Source organism: Scardinius erythrophthalmus (genome assembly GCF_964197995.2).
Source record: "Scardinius erythrophthalmus genome assembly, chromosome: 2".
Classification (NCBI taxonomy): Eukaryota; Metazoa; Chordata; class Actinopteri; order Cypriniformes; family Leuciscidae; genus Scardinius; species Scardinius erythrophthalmus.
In genome coordinates, this window is record NC_138222.1 from 10616073 (window position 1) to 10632624 (window position 16552).

Genomic DNA, 16552 nt, shown 5'->3' on the forward strand with positions numbered 1-16552 from the left:
GTTGATAGATTCAATTTTTGCCATATCTGGCCGGCAAAACGACGAACACATCTTCCTAATGCACCATAATGCTGGTTGCCACCCGCCATTAAACGTTACAAAGAAGAAGAAGAACACATCTTCCTTTTTTTAAGAATGACTTAAGTGCCGTTCTTTGCTCTTTTCTCAAAGAAAAAATTAACTCCAAGTCCTCCAGAGTCGCGCCCAAAGCCGATTCGAAAGACCGTTGTTCTCCATCCGCAGCCGCCATTCTTTGTTTTCAAGTAGCAGCAGCCAGGTAACCGTCGCAACCATAGACATATGGTCGCAACCAAAGAGAATAGAAGTAACAAGAGGCGAAACTCAATAGAACGTTCCATTGCAACAAACTCCCCCATGCGCAGAGCTGCAGCTCCGCCATCTTGGACTGAACGCAACACAGCTGTCATAGAATTGAACGATACCGGGTTTAAATTCAAAATAGGTTAAATGAACTAAAAAGTAGTTTCTAGTTTTTAAAATCTCTAGAGCAGACATCCCATGTCTCCCAGAAGATCCGGGAGTCTCCCGCATATTGATAGCGGCTCCCTGATGCCCGCAAATTAGCTAAAACCACCCGGAATCTAGAGCGAGCGAGCAAGGGCGCGCAGCTCCAAACCGTGTAACGTTAGAGCACACGGCAGAAAGGGTGAGGGAGCGAGATATCAACATATCAACCTAAAATGTGGAACACAACTTGTTCAGATTTTTTGCTTTCATTTTCTTGCAGTTCTAGAGTAAAATATATTTTGTAATATATAAATTTTATATAAAATATAAATAATTATATATTTTAAATTTGTACATTTTAATAAACTCAAACTTATATAACTTTTTTTCTGTTTCACTTTGATAATTTATTTCACTTCAACAATAATCTGACAAATTAAAACAAGACCAACCATAGGTCTAAATTCCAAAGCATTCTTGAATTACAACCATTTAAGTTTGGATAGTGATTTTCATGTTTATGCGAAAAAAAGGTGACAGTTAAAGGGTTAATTTAGTGATGAATTAATAAAGCGGTCATTTGCCAGGTTAGGTGTTCATATATCTCTGAAAGTATGCGATTTAAAAAGCCCATTTCGAGTCTTGACAATTTCGACCAAATACATAACATTAGCAAACTGTTACTGCGTTTATGGGATAGCTTCATAGACTGTAAAAAATATCTATAAAAATAATAAAATATCCGCTTGGATAGCTTACATTAACCAGGGTTTTTCCTGACTCAAAATGAGGCGGAGGTGGTAAAATCCTAATAATGTACTTAATAATAAGATAATTAAATGTGTATTTTTTGTAGATCTTCATATAGCCTAATGTGTTTTCCACAGTATTTTTGTGTGTGGTGCTTGGTACCTCTAGGGGGGTCCGGGGGCATGCCCCCCCGTAAGAAAATTTTGTACATTTTAAAGATAAATTCATTAATCTGGTGCACTTTGAGTCACCCGAATCCACTGTTAAAAATAAATAATCCACCCGCAAACCACCCATATTCTCTGATTTAGATATCTGCATCTGATCACATTAGAATTATTCAAATTCTTAAGGTGATGATACACAGGGAAACTTTTTGAGCAATGTTGTTGGGCAATCTTGCAGAGCGATTGTTTCTTGGGAACTTTGCCATTGAAAATGGGCAATACATTTCTATCTGGATAATTTAGATTGGTCGTGGGCCCTGTGTCTCATCTGGTTGCCCGTTGATGGCAACATTGCTCAAAAACTTGCCCTGTGTATCATCACCTTTAGTGTTAAGCATGATAATATGTTAACATATCACACTGAAGTAGGCTGATTTAAAATGAACATTTATTTAAAATAAAAGTTCTTCTTTTGGCAAAATTACATTTCCTTAATAGCCTAAACAGAGGCTTTACTCCCTTCAAGCTTAAATTGTCAATGTTTTATTACTTCGCTGTTTGAAAACACAAATGTTTTGTACCTTTATAAAGGGCATTTTCCCCTAATTTTATTAAATGTATGCTCCATCTTTCATTTCAAATTCTTAAATTTGATCAATATATTCAATTAAAATAATAAGACACTAGGCTGTTACCAATCCAATTAAATAATTTACAATGAAAAAGTATAACTGTATTAAATTGGATTATTTTAAATATTTTTAAATATACAAATAAGGAATGTTAAAAGGAATGATACTTTATGAAACTAAACCGCCAGTAGGAGGCGGCAGGCGACCGTCTTAATGAGCGAGTCATTGAGTCATTCATTCAAACGATTCGTTCAAACGGCTGATTCATTCAGAATGAGGCAGTTTATGAATGGGTAATTGAATCTTTGACTCAACCGATTCGTTCAAAACGCTGAATCATTCAGTAATGAAACAAGAGTTGCTGTGAGATGCGCTTCTGCTGTGATCTTTGTTTGGAACTATTTTCGCTGCTGAAACAGAACAAAAACAGTCATTGCGTCTCAAATGTAAGTGACTTAATTTTAACTATTTGTTTCTTGAACTGTTATGAAATCAGTCTCGGTTTCAATCTTGATGGCATTCAGGAAAACATCACTCTGATCGTTTGTAGCCTAGGCTATATATTGTTTCTTAACTATAATATGTTATAAATAACTGCGCGAGTCTCAACAGCGCAACTTTGTTACCATCAGTAGGCCTACATTAATTAATGTTTAATTGACGGAGGCGGCCACCTCATAATTCTCTATGCAGGAAAAACCCTGTTAACGTTCCAGCACCTGTTCGTTGACGTTAGCTCACTTTAAAGTTAATAAAACCTTTTTCTACTTTACCTCTCTGGATCTTTGAGGAATCTATGAAATGCTAGTTGATTGGTTGTACACTGGTAGTTGTTGCAGTTGATGGCAGAACACTGTTTTCTTTGTTTCCAATTATTTCCAGACATAATGTTAATGCTGTACTGTGCTAACGGTAAAGTCGTTAGTTCAGTCCAAAATGGCGGCCGCGCTACCGAAGCGCCACCTAGTGGCTGTTGTCAAAACTGCAACGGAGTTTCGCCTCTTGTTACTTCTATACTCTTTGGTCGCAACTCTGTCGTGCATGTTAAGCCCGCCCCCGCCTACTCTATACACAACGTGATTGGCCTGACCCAATCTGTGTTTTTGCAGCGAGAAGGTTTATTGAGAGTTGCTAGACGTACCTGGCTGCGAAATACATTTTGCTGCCGCTAGGGTGCGTCTAGATTTCTAGGCTAATGTAAATCAGTACTATAACCGTGATCTTTTTTCACGGACGGTGGACACTGAGAGACTATTCTAAATACGAGGGACACTCGTGTCTTTTGCATCATAAAAATGTGATCGGCAAGTGAGAGACCTTGTATCGAGGTAAAGGATGTGATGATCAGCTAGTTTTGATAAGTGTTCAATCATTTGAAGTATTCCTATAAACTACCTATGACAAGGTGTGACCTCAAACAGGGGTCAAACACCCTATAGGTGAACATTTTCACAAACAAGGACTTTTTTTTTCTTTGTGTCATGTATTCTCTTCATGTGCTCACTGCAATTTTGCTTCTAAGTGACTGAGACATTCTGAGAGAAAATGTATTCTTGACCTCCATAGGGGCACGTCAAATAGTGTTTGGAACCAAGAGGCGTCTGATGTGTTGGATTCTGTCAGCTGAAAGAGCTCCATGGGGTTGGAGGTCAACAGCAGTGACAAGCCTGTCTCGCTGAGAGGCATTCTGGGACATTTGCCCTTCTGCATAGTGAGAAAGAACCCCTGTTGCCACTGTGGGTAGATACACACTCACAAGTCACACACATCTCAGTCGCAACACAAATTTAATAAAGGTCTCCTTGTCATCTTCATTTCTCCAAAAACTGCACACACATATAGACGATGTACACTTTACCCAATGCAGGCGTTTAAAACATTTACAGTTTACACTCGGAATCTGTAAAATACTGATAATTCAAAAATAATAAGAGGGATCAGAAGTTTCATATTGTTTTTTTTATGTAGGACTTCCCGGAAAAAGCTATTTCACATTACAATTAACATATAACCCACACAACCAAAAATAACTGAATGTACAAAAATTCTTTTCAAACTATTTTTATTGTGTTCTTTTGCTCTTTAATCTGTTTGATATCTGTTATATTGTGTATTGCTTTATTGTATTTAAATGTTCATGGTTATTTGAAAAATGTTTGTGAAAAAGAAGTTGAATGTGCACTTCAAATCCTAATGTACTTAATAATATTAATAAAATATAAGACACAACAAGTGTATTGGTGAGAACACTCGTTTAAACAACACACATTTGACTGCACATCACATTTTTGACATTATTGATACCATATATATACAGTATATATATATATGTATGATTGATACTGCTTTTAATCATAATGAAATGGAACGGTCTACAGGATATTAATATTGCTTGTTGATATTTCAGGAGTTAATTGTTTTATGGTATTATTTTATTCACATTGTGCTATCTTACAACCCTAACTGACATCGAAATGGAAAATATTATCAATTCTTTTAATGAAAAGGGGAAGCAGACACAAAAAGCCTGTCCTCATTAATAAGGGTTATTTCAGGTGGAAGTGTCAAGCAATGGATTTCAGTCATGCATCAATGATTGTGAAGTGTGTGTATTTTCTTCTGCTGTCAATCATGTCGACAGCATATTTATTTATTTGTTTATTTCAATTAAACTTGCAATTCCATGTCCACTTGTCTCCACATCAATTGACAGAATGTCAGGTCTTAGAAACACAAACATTTACTTTTCACTTTCGCATTGCTTTGTTTATTGTTTTTGAGAATATGGGCATGATGGCATTTGCCAACTTACAGGATCCTGCCCTAAAACAATAATTCCACTCTTCTGGATTTATTTAGGTTCATAGAAAAAAAAAAAAAGGACATGTATAGTGACTATAGATAACATTAAGTTACAAATAATTTATTAGCCCAGTGAATTTCTGAAGATGATTTAAAAAGATTTTAATAATGGAAGAGATGCTTGTTAAATATATCATCATGCACGGCTCATGGGGAATGTGGATGAACCTTATGAATGGGCTTTGGTCACAATTCAAAAATGCCCAAAAACAAAATAGGAAAGATAGCGAATGCATTTGTTCCCCTAGTACATTTTTTGTTTCCCCAATATCAAATAAATGATTAGAAACCAATTTAATAAAAAGGTCACTTTCAAAATACGGTGACAAACCTGTACCTTGACTTTTGAGTCATGACAAACTCAAAAAATCAAGAAACGTCATCATTTTATAATATGAAATAGATTGAAATGATTTTGCACATAAAAAAAAAAAAACACTTCAACTGCTTGAAACAAAAACCTTGTCTCTTTCGTTATGTACTGCCTCTATATTTCCATTTAGTTTTAGTTCTTTAATCGTTTTATTCTAAAATTTATTTATAAAATGTAGACTAGTGTCAGTGTAATGTGTACTTTGTAAATTTACCCAGTTTATTTCATTCTCAATTTCAACATAATTTGTTTTTACACTTGACCATTTGTTTTATGCCTATTTTTCTAATATTTAATACCATTTATTTAGGCTGTTTAAAAAAAAAAACGAGAGATTGTAATCAAGGAACCTGCTAAAATAAAAGTGAATTCATTTATCAAAAATATTTATAATTCAATCAAATTTAAGGCATTCTTTACTCTAAAATGTACCATAAAATGTCATAGCCGGTATAACTTAATCAAGACTGGTGTAATAAGACTGAGTACGAAAAGAACTAAATAGTGGAAACAATATTGAAACATCCAGCACAAAAATGATTACATGGTGTTTTCACATAAAGTTTATTGGCAAAGTTTTACAGTTAACATTTTGATCCATAATTTCTGCAACCATCATGAGACAATGAAAGTCAAACAGTTAGCGCATAAAGGGCAGGTCCATTTGTTAAACTCAAAAAACTATTTTTTTTAATATATTTTCTTAAAATACCATAACATTTCTGACACACATACTTAAAAATGTTTCTAAAAACAGACAAATTATTGGAAGGCCAAGTACAATCCCAACTCCTGGCCAGACCAGGCTCGCAGAAAGGAAAAATCCTTATTGTGGAGCCCCATAACGAATTGCTAAAATGTATGTTGTAAAATACTGACAGTACTCTTTGCATACATTTTTATACAAAAATATTGTTGTTTCTGCTTGGTATAAAATACACAATTCAGATGAAAACACAATTGTACTGCATTTTCCATGTATATAATACAAACTTTCTTATACTAGTTTCTTGTATTCTTGTAAAATAAAGTCCATGATCTACTGTGTAAGTGTTTGGGATGTCCTGGCCGGATCCTCGGCCCTCTCTCTGGTAAAATAGCTGCTGTGCTGGAACTTGATGACTTCGTTTCCCCAGCTGGTCCAGTCACACTGGAGACTTCGGGCAAACAACTCTAAACACTTGGGCTTGTGGCTGATGTACGGCTTGAGCACAGCTGTGGTACAAAAGAGAAAGAATTAGCACGAAAGCTTGAAATCAAGGAAGTTTGCAGACCCGGACTCTCAACATCAGCAGGACAAAACATCCCATAGATACGCAGAAGATACACTTGTGTGAAAAAGAAGTGCGCTTAATTGTATTGAATGTGCACTTGTACAATCAAATCTTCAAAGAATATTGTTAAGAAACTGTACTTGCAGATAATATAACAGTAATGAAATAAAAGGCCACTTAAAAGAGTATTTAAAGAGAGTACACTTTCATCACTGATTCACTCTGTTTCTTAAACTTAAGTACACTTAAAACATGCAGTTTGTAAGAATGTCAAATTAAAAGTTAGGTCATGTTTTGATAATCCTTTGTCATGCTTTAAAAAAGAAGTGTTGTCTTACAAAGCCTACTAAAGCGCATGTAAAGTACCTTATTATAATTTCAACTTTAATAAATGTTAATAAATATTATTTTTTGTAAGTGAAAGCGACTTGCACTGACAGATCTTAAAATATGTTAATGTAATTATTTGTCTCAAGATGCACATGTTTATAAAAGCATTTATTTGTCCCAATTGAACTAAAGCCTAATCCTGGCTTAATCTAAGCCCTGTCTGTGAAACAAGGCCTATATGTACTAAAATGCAAGTTCATTACAAAAGTGTAATTACAATTATGTTTAAATACACAACATGTATTTGTACATTCATCAGTATACATATTTAAATAACAATACAATTAATTATAAAATTACATATCAAAATGTACTCAAGTCCTACTTTACTTAAAGGTATAGCGGAGGATCTTTCCAAATTTTAGATAAGACCCGCCCTCTCCACTTTTGAAAAGTTTGATTGATTCACCAGAATGATTGACAATTAGGAGGACCAATAGTTTAGGTTACCCACCAGGAAGTAAAACATCCTCCGCTATACCTTTAAGGTCAAAAAGCACTTTGAAGTTCAGCTAACATTTTATTAATTTGAAATATAATTCATTTCCATTTGATTGCAATTAACATGCAGATCAACTGAGTCTCTAAAAACATTACGTTTTTTAAAGTGCATTATCTTCGTGAGTACAAAAAGTGCTACCTTTTCAAAAGGATAGGCAGGCAGAGACCAAAATGAAGTATAATCTGATATCTGAACCACAAATGAGCTTATATTGCAAAGCACAGATTTGTTTTAAGCGTGTGCACCTGACAACGAAGGCTTGTGTGAGTGCAGCACTGAGGGGACGCTGATCAGAAGCCGTTGCTCTGGAAGCTCATCCACTGCTAAAGACCTGGAACACACAATTTTGGAAGCTTTGGAGATTACAATACAAAGAGATGGAAGGAAAGAAAACTCCAATGTGAAACATACACACATTACCTGACTGTGTGGTCAGTGCAAGAGCGATACCTGCCAAGCACCAGCACTTCATAAGGCTTCTTGTGCTGCGAATCCAGAGGAAACACAAACTCCCCTGTTCGGGTCACCTGGAGATTCAGCCAAAATGTCATCACAAGCTGAGCAGTGTTGGTGTGTTACATTACATTATTGCAGTCCTCCTTAAATCAAGTAATTAATTATGAAGTTTTGTTGTTACTTTATGAAAACCCATTAGTTACTTCAGAAGGCTTTATGAACCTTTTTGAAGCGTCAACATTTTGAATGAACTTTCTATGGATGGATAGAAATCTCTCAGGTTATTAAAAATAACAGATTTGTGTTTTGAAGATGAACAAATGTGATACAGGTTTGGAATAACATGAGAATGAGTAAATTATGACAGAATTTTGGGTGAACTGTCCCTTTAACCATCTGGTGGTCTTCAATCATGTTAAACAAAAAAAAAAGTTTTTTTTTTTTTTTTTACTTCATCAGAATGGTTTGAAACTTTCAGATTTTTTGGCAATTGCTATATGAACGTAGCCTGGTAATACCAGACTCTGCTACTTCGCTTTGCTTCGTAGAGAGAGTCTGGAGTTCCGTAATAGAAAAGCGTTTTCTTTACCGCCTGGGGGCGCTAGTCTGAAGCTTAAAATCATTGGTTACCCGTAAGCCAATCACATAACGTTTGGTTATGGCGTGTGTTATGCGCATGCTCAGCCGCATCTAACTTCCACTGTAAACACATGTATGATGCGAAAACAAAACCATCGAGCGAAATACCGGAGTGAACATGGCTGTGAACGACTTTTGCAGATTATGTGAAGTAAATCTACGCATCCACGGTACAATCAGCGTCTACGTCACGGCTCTCAGCCCGCCCTCTGTTCGTTGATTGGCCGGCTGTTTTCAGACGCGGTCTCAGACTGAGTACAGAAGCGAAATGAAATTGAGCGGAAGTACGAAGTCTGACGTAGTCAGGCTAATATGAACGCGCGTGTGTGTGGAAATGATTAGAAAAGGTGAAATGGTCCACAAAGATGCAAAATCTAATAAAAAATAGTTATGTCTGAAAATACTATTAAAAGCAACAAAGGAATACACATCCCTTTATATATATATATATATATATATATATATATATATATATATATATATATAATATTATATTATATATTAAATATCTATGTTATATTTTTAACTTAATCACTGAATTAATTGAAAATATTGCAACATATTTGTAATATTTATTTTATATAGATATACATTGTGCATCATTTAGGGGTGAATGTTGTCGAGTACAACAAAATTCCCTTCAAAATACAAAATAATTAAAGAAAAAATATTATTGAAACATTCATTTAATTAAAAAAATTCTTTTTCCTAAATATGATTATTGTCTTCAGTCTATTTTGAGCTCAGGGTTATCATAAGTGTGACCCCTAAGTGGGTAATGGTGTTTCTTTCTCCTAATTAGTGTTTTAGGGGACTTTTCCTCTTCTTGTGCAGTTGTGTTCTGTGTGTACCTTGACCCAGAGCCACTCTGCTAGCACTTCAACTGCCCAGAATGGGTAGAGCTCCTCTTTGACGAAACGCAGATGCTTTGCCCGGTTAGTTACCCACGTAACCACCAAACATTCTGGAGCAGCCAGTGCTGGCACAGGAAGCTGCTTGAGCTGAGAAGACGGCAGAGAACTGTATCTGTCAATCATACCATGATATGATTTCAGGCCAGAGCAGTTTCTTATTGCAGGAAGAGAATGAATAATTTCATAACCATATGAACAGATATGCATGCATGTCTATGTGGAGTCACGTTACCTGTTGCTTCTTTTGACAGATTTGTTTTCCCATGGCGGATCAAGGATGATAAGGTCAAACTTGTCTCCACCTGTAGTCAAAATGTAGGAATATGCAAAACTCACTAAACAAAATGATGCAAAATTGGAAGCATCTAAAGTAGTATAACAAAATGACTATTAGATTAATATTTTATGTTCCAATTAGTTACTTTGGTTAATGCATTAAGCAAGGGATAATGAACATCCAGCCGGTGGTTCTCTCAAAATAACCCCTGACAGGGTGATGAGGACCCCGACGTGAAGCGGAGGTAAGCAGGTACTTGCCATGAAATATTGATCTGAGTTGAAATATTTTATTAGGCATTAAACGCAAAGCTTCCGCAGAAAGCAGTTGCTTGCCTGGAAAGTTCAAACTAGACGGACATTTAAGGGATACAATATACAGTCATACCACTTATTACACAGCATTTCACCACATAAATAATTATGGGGATAAGATATATTGATTTCAGATTAAACTGTTTTAAATTCGTAACTGTTAGTATCTCATAATCCAACAGTGTACAAAACAAGTCACAAAATGGCAGCAGCTGTGTTTGTATGAAACGAGAGAGTGAGTCCATAATTAAATAACTGTACACAAAATATTGATTCGACTGAGTTTTAATACTTTATTAACTCACCAAATACAAAACTTCCACAAAGAAAAATCGTTCCTAGCAGGCGTATAGCGCTGCTGACTTCAGTGACCCGGATGAGCCGGTGTTATCTGTTTTGATCGGTTGTTATTTGGGAATAATTTACCGCTGAATGGCACTATTGACCAATCAGAATCAAGTATTCCACAGAGCCATCAGCCATGTAATAACTAAGATTACACCATGGTCTGGGTGAATACTCGATTCTGATTGGCTGCAGGGTGTCCATTAAAAAGTGATAGAGGACACCTAGGAAAGGAGTTCTGGTGAAACTGACTGTTTACCGTTCGAAATTAATAAATAAATGCGCTGGCTACATCAGCTGTGAGTAACCATAGCAACAGGCAGTCAAAGTATCTATACGGACTATAAATCGAGCGGACTATAAATATCTCCGGTTGCTAAATAAACCGTCAGGCGTAACCAGGGAAACCAAGTTATTGTTTGTAAAAACTTTCAATTTTGATTGTAAAACTAATTAAAAAATAAACTAATGTTTTAAAAATGTGTTATTTGGCAAGTGACCATGGTATAAGCGGGTTAATGCCCGACGAGGTGTCCATTGTCAGGTATTAATGGACTTCGCTGCGCGTCGGACGGTTCACGTCTCGCCGTCGTCCATTAATACCTGACAATGGACACCTCGTCGGGCATTAACCCTTACATAAGTAACAATATGTTACAGTATTAAATAATCTTTGTTAATGTTACTTTACAAAAATACAACTGTTTGTCAATTCATGTTAGCTCAGGTCCATTAAATAATAACAACAGATACTTTTGATTCTAGTAATATACTGTGTATTAGTAAATGTTAAATTAAATTTTACCTAAGATTAATAAATGCTTTAGAATTTTTATTTTATTTTATGTTAACTAATGTAATTAACTAACGTTAACCAATGGAACCTTATTTTTACCCTACAATTATTCAAATTAAACCGTAACATAAAAATAAAAACTAATTCAAAATATGAATAAATACTTTTTGCTATCGCGATGGAACCTTTAGCGATAAGTATAAGAAATCATCCGCATATTTCTCCTGTTATGATGGGGGGTGTAAAACACCAGATCTCATTATATGCGGATGATGTTCTTCTTTTTCTTTCAGATCCAGAGAGATCTCTGCCTTTCTTGTTCGACCTAATCAGGGAGTTTGGTACCCTCTCTGGATACACAATTAACTGGCAGAAAAGTGAGTTTATGCCATTATATGAAACAATGGATCCAGTTTTTGTTAATAACCTCCCCTTTAGAACTGTAAGTGAATTAAAATATCTTGGTATCACTGTTCCTAGACATTTCAAAAGTTTATATGAAACAAATCATAAGGTTATGATAGACAAACTGAAGAGTGATGTAGAGACTTGGCGAGTACTTCCTTTAACAATGATTGGTCGCGTCAACGCAATCAAAATGGTTACCTTACCCAGGTTTCTCTATTTGTTTCAAAATGTCCCAATATTTCTAACCCAATCATTCTTTAAGACACTTGATTCGGTGATCATGCCATTTATTTGGGGGTATAAAGCCCATCGTATATCTAAAGCCCATATCTGTAAAGCGAGAGATGTAGGAGGCTTAGGCCTTCCCTGTTTTCAACACTACTATTGGGCAGCCAATTTAAGGGCCTTAATGTATTGGCGTAGTGCATATCCCGGGGTATTGACTACTACCATTCCTGCATGGCTCGTTATTGAGCGGGATATTCAGGACTCCTCCCTCCCTGCTTTACTCTTTGCAGAAAATAAACCTATTAGAAAACTTAAGAACTGTAACCCTATAATTGTAAATTCTTTAAAGGTGTGGTATCAGCTTAGGAAGGTCTTTAAACTCCCTCAAACTTGTTCTCTTACTCCTATAGCCTATAACCATGCATTTCCTCCCTCGCAGACGGATACAACTTTTTTATCATGGAAAGAAAAAGGAATTGTATTGATAGGTGATTTCTACATTAACAATGTATTTGCGTCTTTTGCTCAGCTCAGACAAAAGTTTGAACTACCCCCCTCTCATTTTTTCAGGTATTTACAAGTACGAAACTATGTTAAAAGTAATATACCTAATTTTGAAACCTATAAATCCCCTGAGCATCTTTATTATTGTATGACCTCTGAACTTGACATGAAGGGTCTGGTTTCTAAATTTGTTGAATGCTTAAATAACTCCAGAGTTCCCCGTACACAATATTTAAAGATATCCTGGGAAAAAGACCTGGGTATAGATATCTCAGAAGATTCCTGGGCCGAGGCCCTCCGAGGTGTTAGATCTTGCTCCATCAGCTCTAATTTTCAACTGATACAATATAAAGTTGTACATAGGCTGCATTACTCTCGTACAAAATTACACTCTATATATCCCTCTGTCTCACCTTTGTGTATTAAATGCAAGTCTAATGAAGGTACATTGGCTCATTTATTCTGGTTCTGTCCAAAAATATGTAAATTCTGGTCTGAGGTTTTTTGTTTTTACTCAAAGGTACTTAAAACTGATTTTCCTCATGATCCCCTTGTTGCAATATTAGGCTGGGCCCCTTCTTTAGAGATCTATAACCTCAATCAAATCCAGTTGATACAATATGGGATGACAATAGCGAAGAAGACAATCTTGCTGACGTGGAACAAAGAGTTTGTACCTAAATTTGAGTTGTGGCTTACAGAGTTTAGCAGTGTACTACATATGGAAAAGATCAGATATGAAATTGCTGGTAAACCAAAGAAATTCTTCCAGATTTGGAAGTCCTTTATGGAATTTCTGGAAGGGGATCATGGAATTTAACAGACTGGACATATATTATAATAGGCGTGGTACTGTAGATTATATAGCATCTTGCAGGGTGCAATCATTCTTTTTTTCTTCATAATTGGGTAAACATTTGTATTGGCATTTTCTTTTAAGTATCTTTTAATGTATGTATAGAGGTTTGCAATGTGTGTATGTATGCATGTATGTGTGGATATTGTATGTTTCTGTGTGTATGCACTTTTGACAGGCATTTATCATTATTGATTTTTCCTTTTTTTATTTATTTTTTATTTTTGCTGGCATGGGGTGGGGGGTTGTTCTGTAAAAAATGTGAAAAGCTTTAAATAAAATATGGTAAAAAAAAAAAAATATGAATAAATACTATAATAGTATATAAATAATACTAAAATAACACTGGTCTTGAAAGCTTTAAGCCATTTAGCTGCTCTACATAACATAGAAAATACTCTATTATGTAATAGAATAGAAAATTAAAACTCACTGTTGACAAGTGGATGCATACGTGTGATGTCAGACAACAGGAATCGGCTGCGGGGGGGCAATAGATACTTCTCCCTCATCAACGTGACCTCATAAGCACAGTCGAATGGGTTTTCTGTGATGTATGAGAATAGGTCAAGCGGTGGATCCAGACCATCTCCGTTCAGCGTCTGCACTGGTGCCACAGACTCGTCTGTTAATGGGAGCTGTTTGGCCATGTCACATAAAGCAGCAAGCTGACACTCGTGTGTTGGCAGGGATTCAGAGGGTGGTGTGTTCAAAGCTTCGGTCAAGTATCCACGCTGACGTCCGGCTTCCAGAAGAGCCTGAGAGCCCTCCAGAACCACTGACCTGACCTGAGAAAAAAAAAAATCAAAACAACGCATGCACAAAAAGAGAGTGTGTGTGAGAGAAAATCTGTATGCTAGAACGGCAAGCAAAAACCGAATCCTAAAGGATCCATTTTAGTATGCACTGATAAAAGATTTACAGCATTTATGAAACAAGACAAGCAATATGGCGAAGATGAAAAAATGAGGACCTGATGAGGTGGTTAATATGAGCAAGGAAAACTGAGCAAGGAATCAAATGTCATTTAAATGTTAGTTTCAAAAAGTCACATTTTTAGGTCATTAATGCAGTTGGTTATGAAAGTAAGTGAGGTCGAATGAAATTCTGAAAGCTCACCAAAAACAGAAAAAAAAAAATCTGTCATTAATTACTCACCCTAATGTCATTCCAAACCCATAAGACTTTCGTTCATCTTTGATCTCATAATTTAGCACTTTATTTACAAAATATTAATCTCCAACATGCAAATCACCCGCGTCACTTCATAAAACTGAGGTTTAACCACTTTAGTCTCATTTTAAAGGGTTAGTTCACCCAAAAATGAAAATTATGTCATTAATGACTCACCCTCATGTCTTTCCAAGCCCGTAAGACCTCCGTTCAGCTTCGGGACACAGTTTAAGATATTTTAGATTTAGTCCGAGAGCTTTCTGTTCCTCCATTGAAAGTCAATGGACGGCATACTGTCCATGTCCAGAAAGGCAACACAGACGCGCTACGCAAAAACACTACGTGAACTCACTCGAGGCACAGAGAGAAGGAAATGAATAGTGGAATAAAGTCGTTATTTTTGTTTACTTTTTGCGCACAAAAAGTATTCTCGTCGCTTGATAAACTTAAGATTGAGCCACTGATGTCACATGGACTACTTTGATGATGTCTGTATTGCCTTTCTGGACGTGAACAGTATGCCGTCCATTGACTTTCAATGGAGGAACAGAAAACTCTCGGACTAAATCTAAAATATCTTAAACTGTGTTCCGAAGATGAACGGAGGTCTTACGGGCTTGGAACGACATGAGGGTGAGTCATTAATGACATAATTTTCATTTTTGGGTGAACTAACCCTTTAATGATGCCTTCACTACCTTTCTGGGGCTTGGAAGTGGTAGATGCATAGTTGTCAATGAAGAGACAAAAAGCCCTCAGATTTCATTAAAAAGATATTCGTACAGTGCGTACAGTTTCCGTACATAATAAAATATACTTTTATGGCAAAAAACTTGGAAATAATTTTAAATTTTAATTGTCTACTACATTTATTTGCTAGGTGAGTGTCGTTGTGGGTTTTGGTTATTTTGCAGTTGTTTTAGTCTGGAAGGACCTTTGAAAAAACTGAAATCATTTAGCTAAGTGATATGGAACTGTAATGCGGTCGAAACCTGCCTGCAAACTACTTTAGCTGTGTGTTTAACTAAAAATAATGGCACACAAATATAAGACAGCATCCAAAAGAACTCTTAAAAAATATATAATAAGAAACAAGATTGCCAAATTTGATCTAATTTGTTCCCATTAAGTTTCAAATGATGACCTTTTATGAAAATGATTTTCCTTTTAAGTTTAGTTGACACGGGGTATTTAAGAAATAAATAAAGCATGTCACCTTTCCATGATAAATATGGGCATCTAACTCCCCTGCATTGAGATCACGCTGCTTTCTTTTTCGTTTCTGCAAATAAAAAAACAAACTGTTAAGAGTCATACAGCAATCTCCAAAGACCCTATAATCGAGTACAGTATATCAACTAAAATAATGACAGCAACAATAAATATGCTGCTGTCTTGCTTTTTTCCGTTGTATACCTTTCGTGTTTGAAGATCAATCTTTGCAAGTTCATCACTAGTGCTATTTTTTGCCGTGTGTAACGGACTGCTGCTTGTCAAGATACCTGTGTTTTGTCGAATTTGAACGTGGGGCTTCAAAATATTAAAATATTCCCTCTTGAAAGAGTTTTTGAAGTATGTCGGCTTTTCAAGCCCAGCACTATTATAACAAACACAGCGCTGCAAACCCTCATCTGTGTGAGTGCAAGAGTCCACCAGCCAGCCCCACGAGTTCCCACACACAATAGACATTTACACAATACTAGTATAATGACTGTCAAATTATTCCAACGGTTTCATTCATATACTACAATATATAAAAAAGGTTTCATCTCATTTCAGAATACATAAATGCTGCTGCTGCTTCTTCTTTTAATGTTTAATTGCGGTTGGCAAGCTTGCTTTTGGCGCATTACTGCCACCGACTGGACTAGTGTGGACAATCAACGTCAAGCCAGAATGGGGGAAATCATGCTTTTGTAAATCTCAATTATAAAAAGTAATAATTATGAGATTAAAAGTATGACATATTAAGTCATAATTATGAGATTAAAAAGTCTAAGTTACGACATGCCGAAATTATGAGTCATGACAGACATTTTAAAGTAAAACTATTAGAGTCAAAATTACGATAATAATTTTGACCTTGCATGTCATAATTACAGACATAATTTTCACACAAAAATTTTAAGACATAATAAAAAATTTTATGCCATAATTATGACTTTAAATTTTAATTTCCATCTCATAATTATTAGTGTGTCATAATTATGAGTTTTATATTTTA

General features: G+C 35.7%; 1 protein-coding gene across 3 annotated transcripts; it reads right to left on the minus strand.

Moving 5' to 3' along the window:
• Positions 1–5790: 5790 nt before the first annotated feature.
• mettl4 (methyltransferase 4, N6-adenosine) lies at positions 5791–16188 on the minus strand. Of its 3 annotated transcripts, none has more exons than XM_081355286.1 (8): positions 15745–16152; positions 15545–15610; positions 13589–13943; positions 9660–9729; positions 9365–9533; positions 7839–7945; positions 7664–7749; positions 5791–6467 (listed from the first exon to the last, which is right to left on the minus strand). In XM_081355286.1, exons 1-8 carry the CDS (start codon positions 16015–16017, stop codon positions 6292–6294), a joined length of 1302 nt encoding a protein of 433 aa, XP_081211412.1. In that variant the 5' UTR covers positions 16018–16152; the 3' UTR covers positions 5791–6291. The 3 variants fall into 3 exon arrangements, with proteins under 3 accessions (XP_081211412.1, XP_081211411.1, XP_081211410.1); XM_081355285.1 differs by having other exon boundaries at positions 5795–6467; positions 9365–9539; positions 15745–16188; XM_081355284.1 differs by having other exon boundaries at positions 5795–6467; positions 9365–9581.
• Positions 16189–16552: the final 364 nt, after the last annotated feature.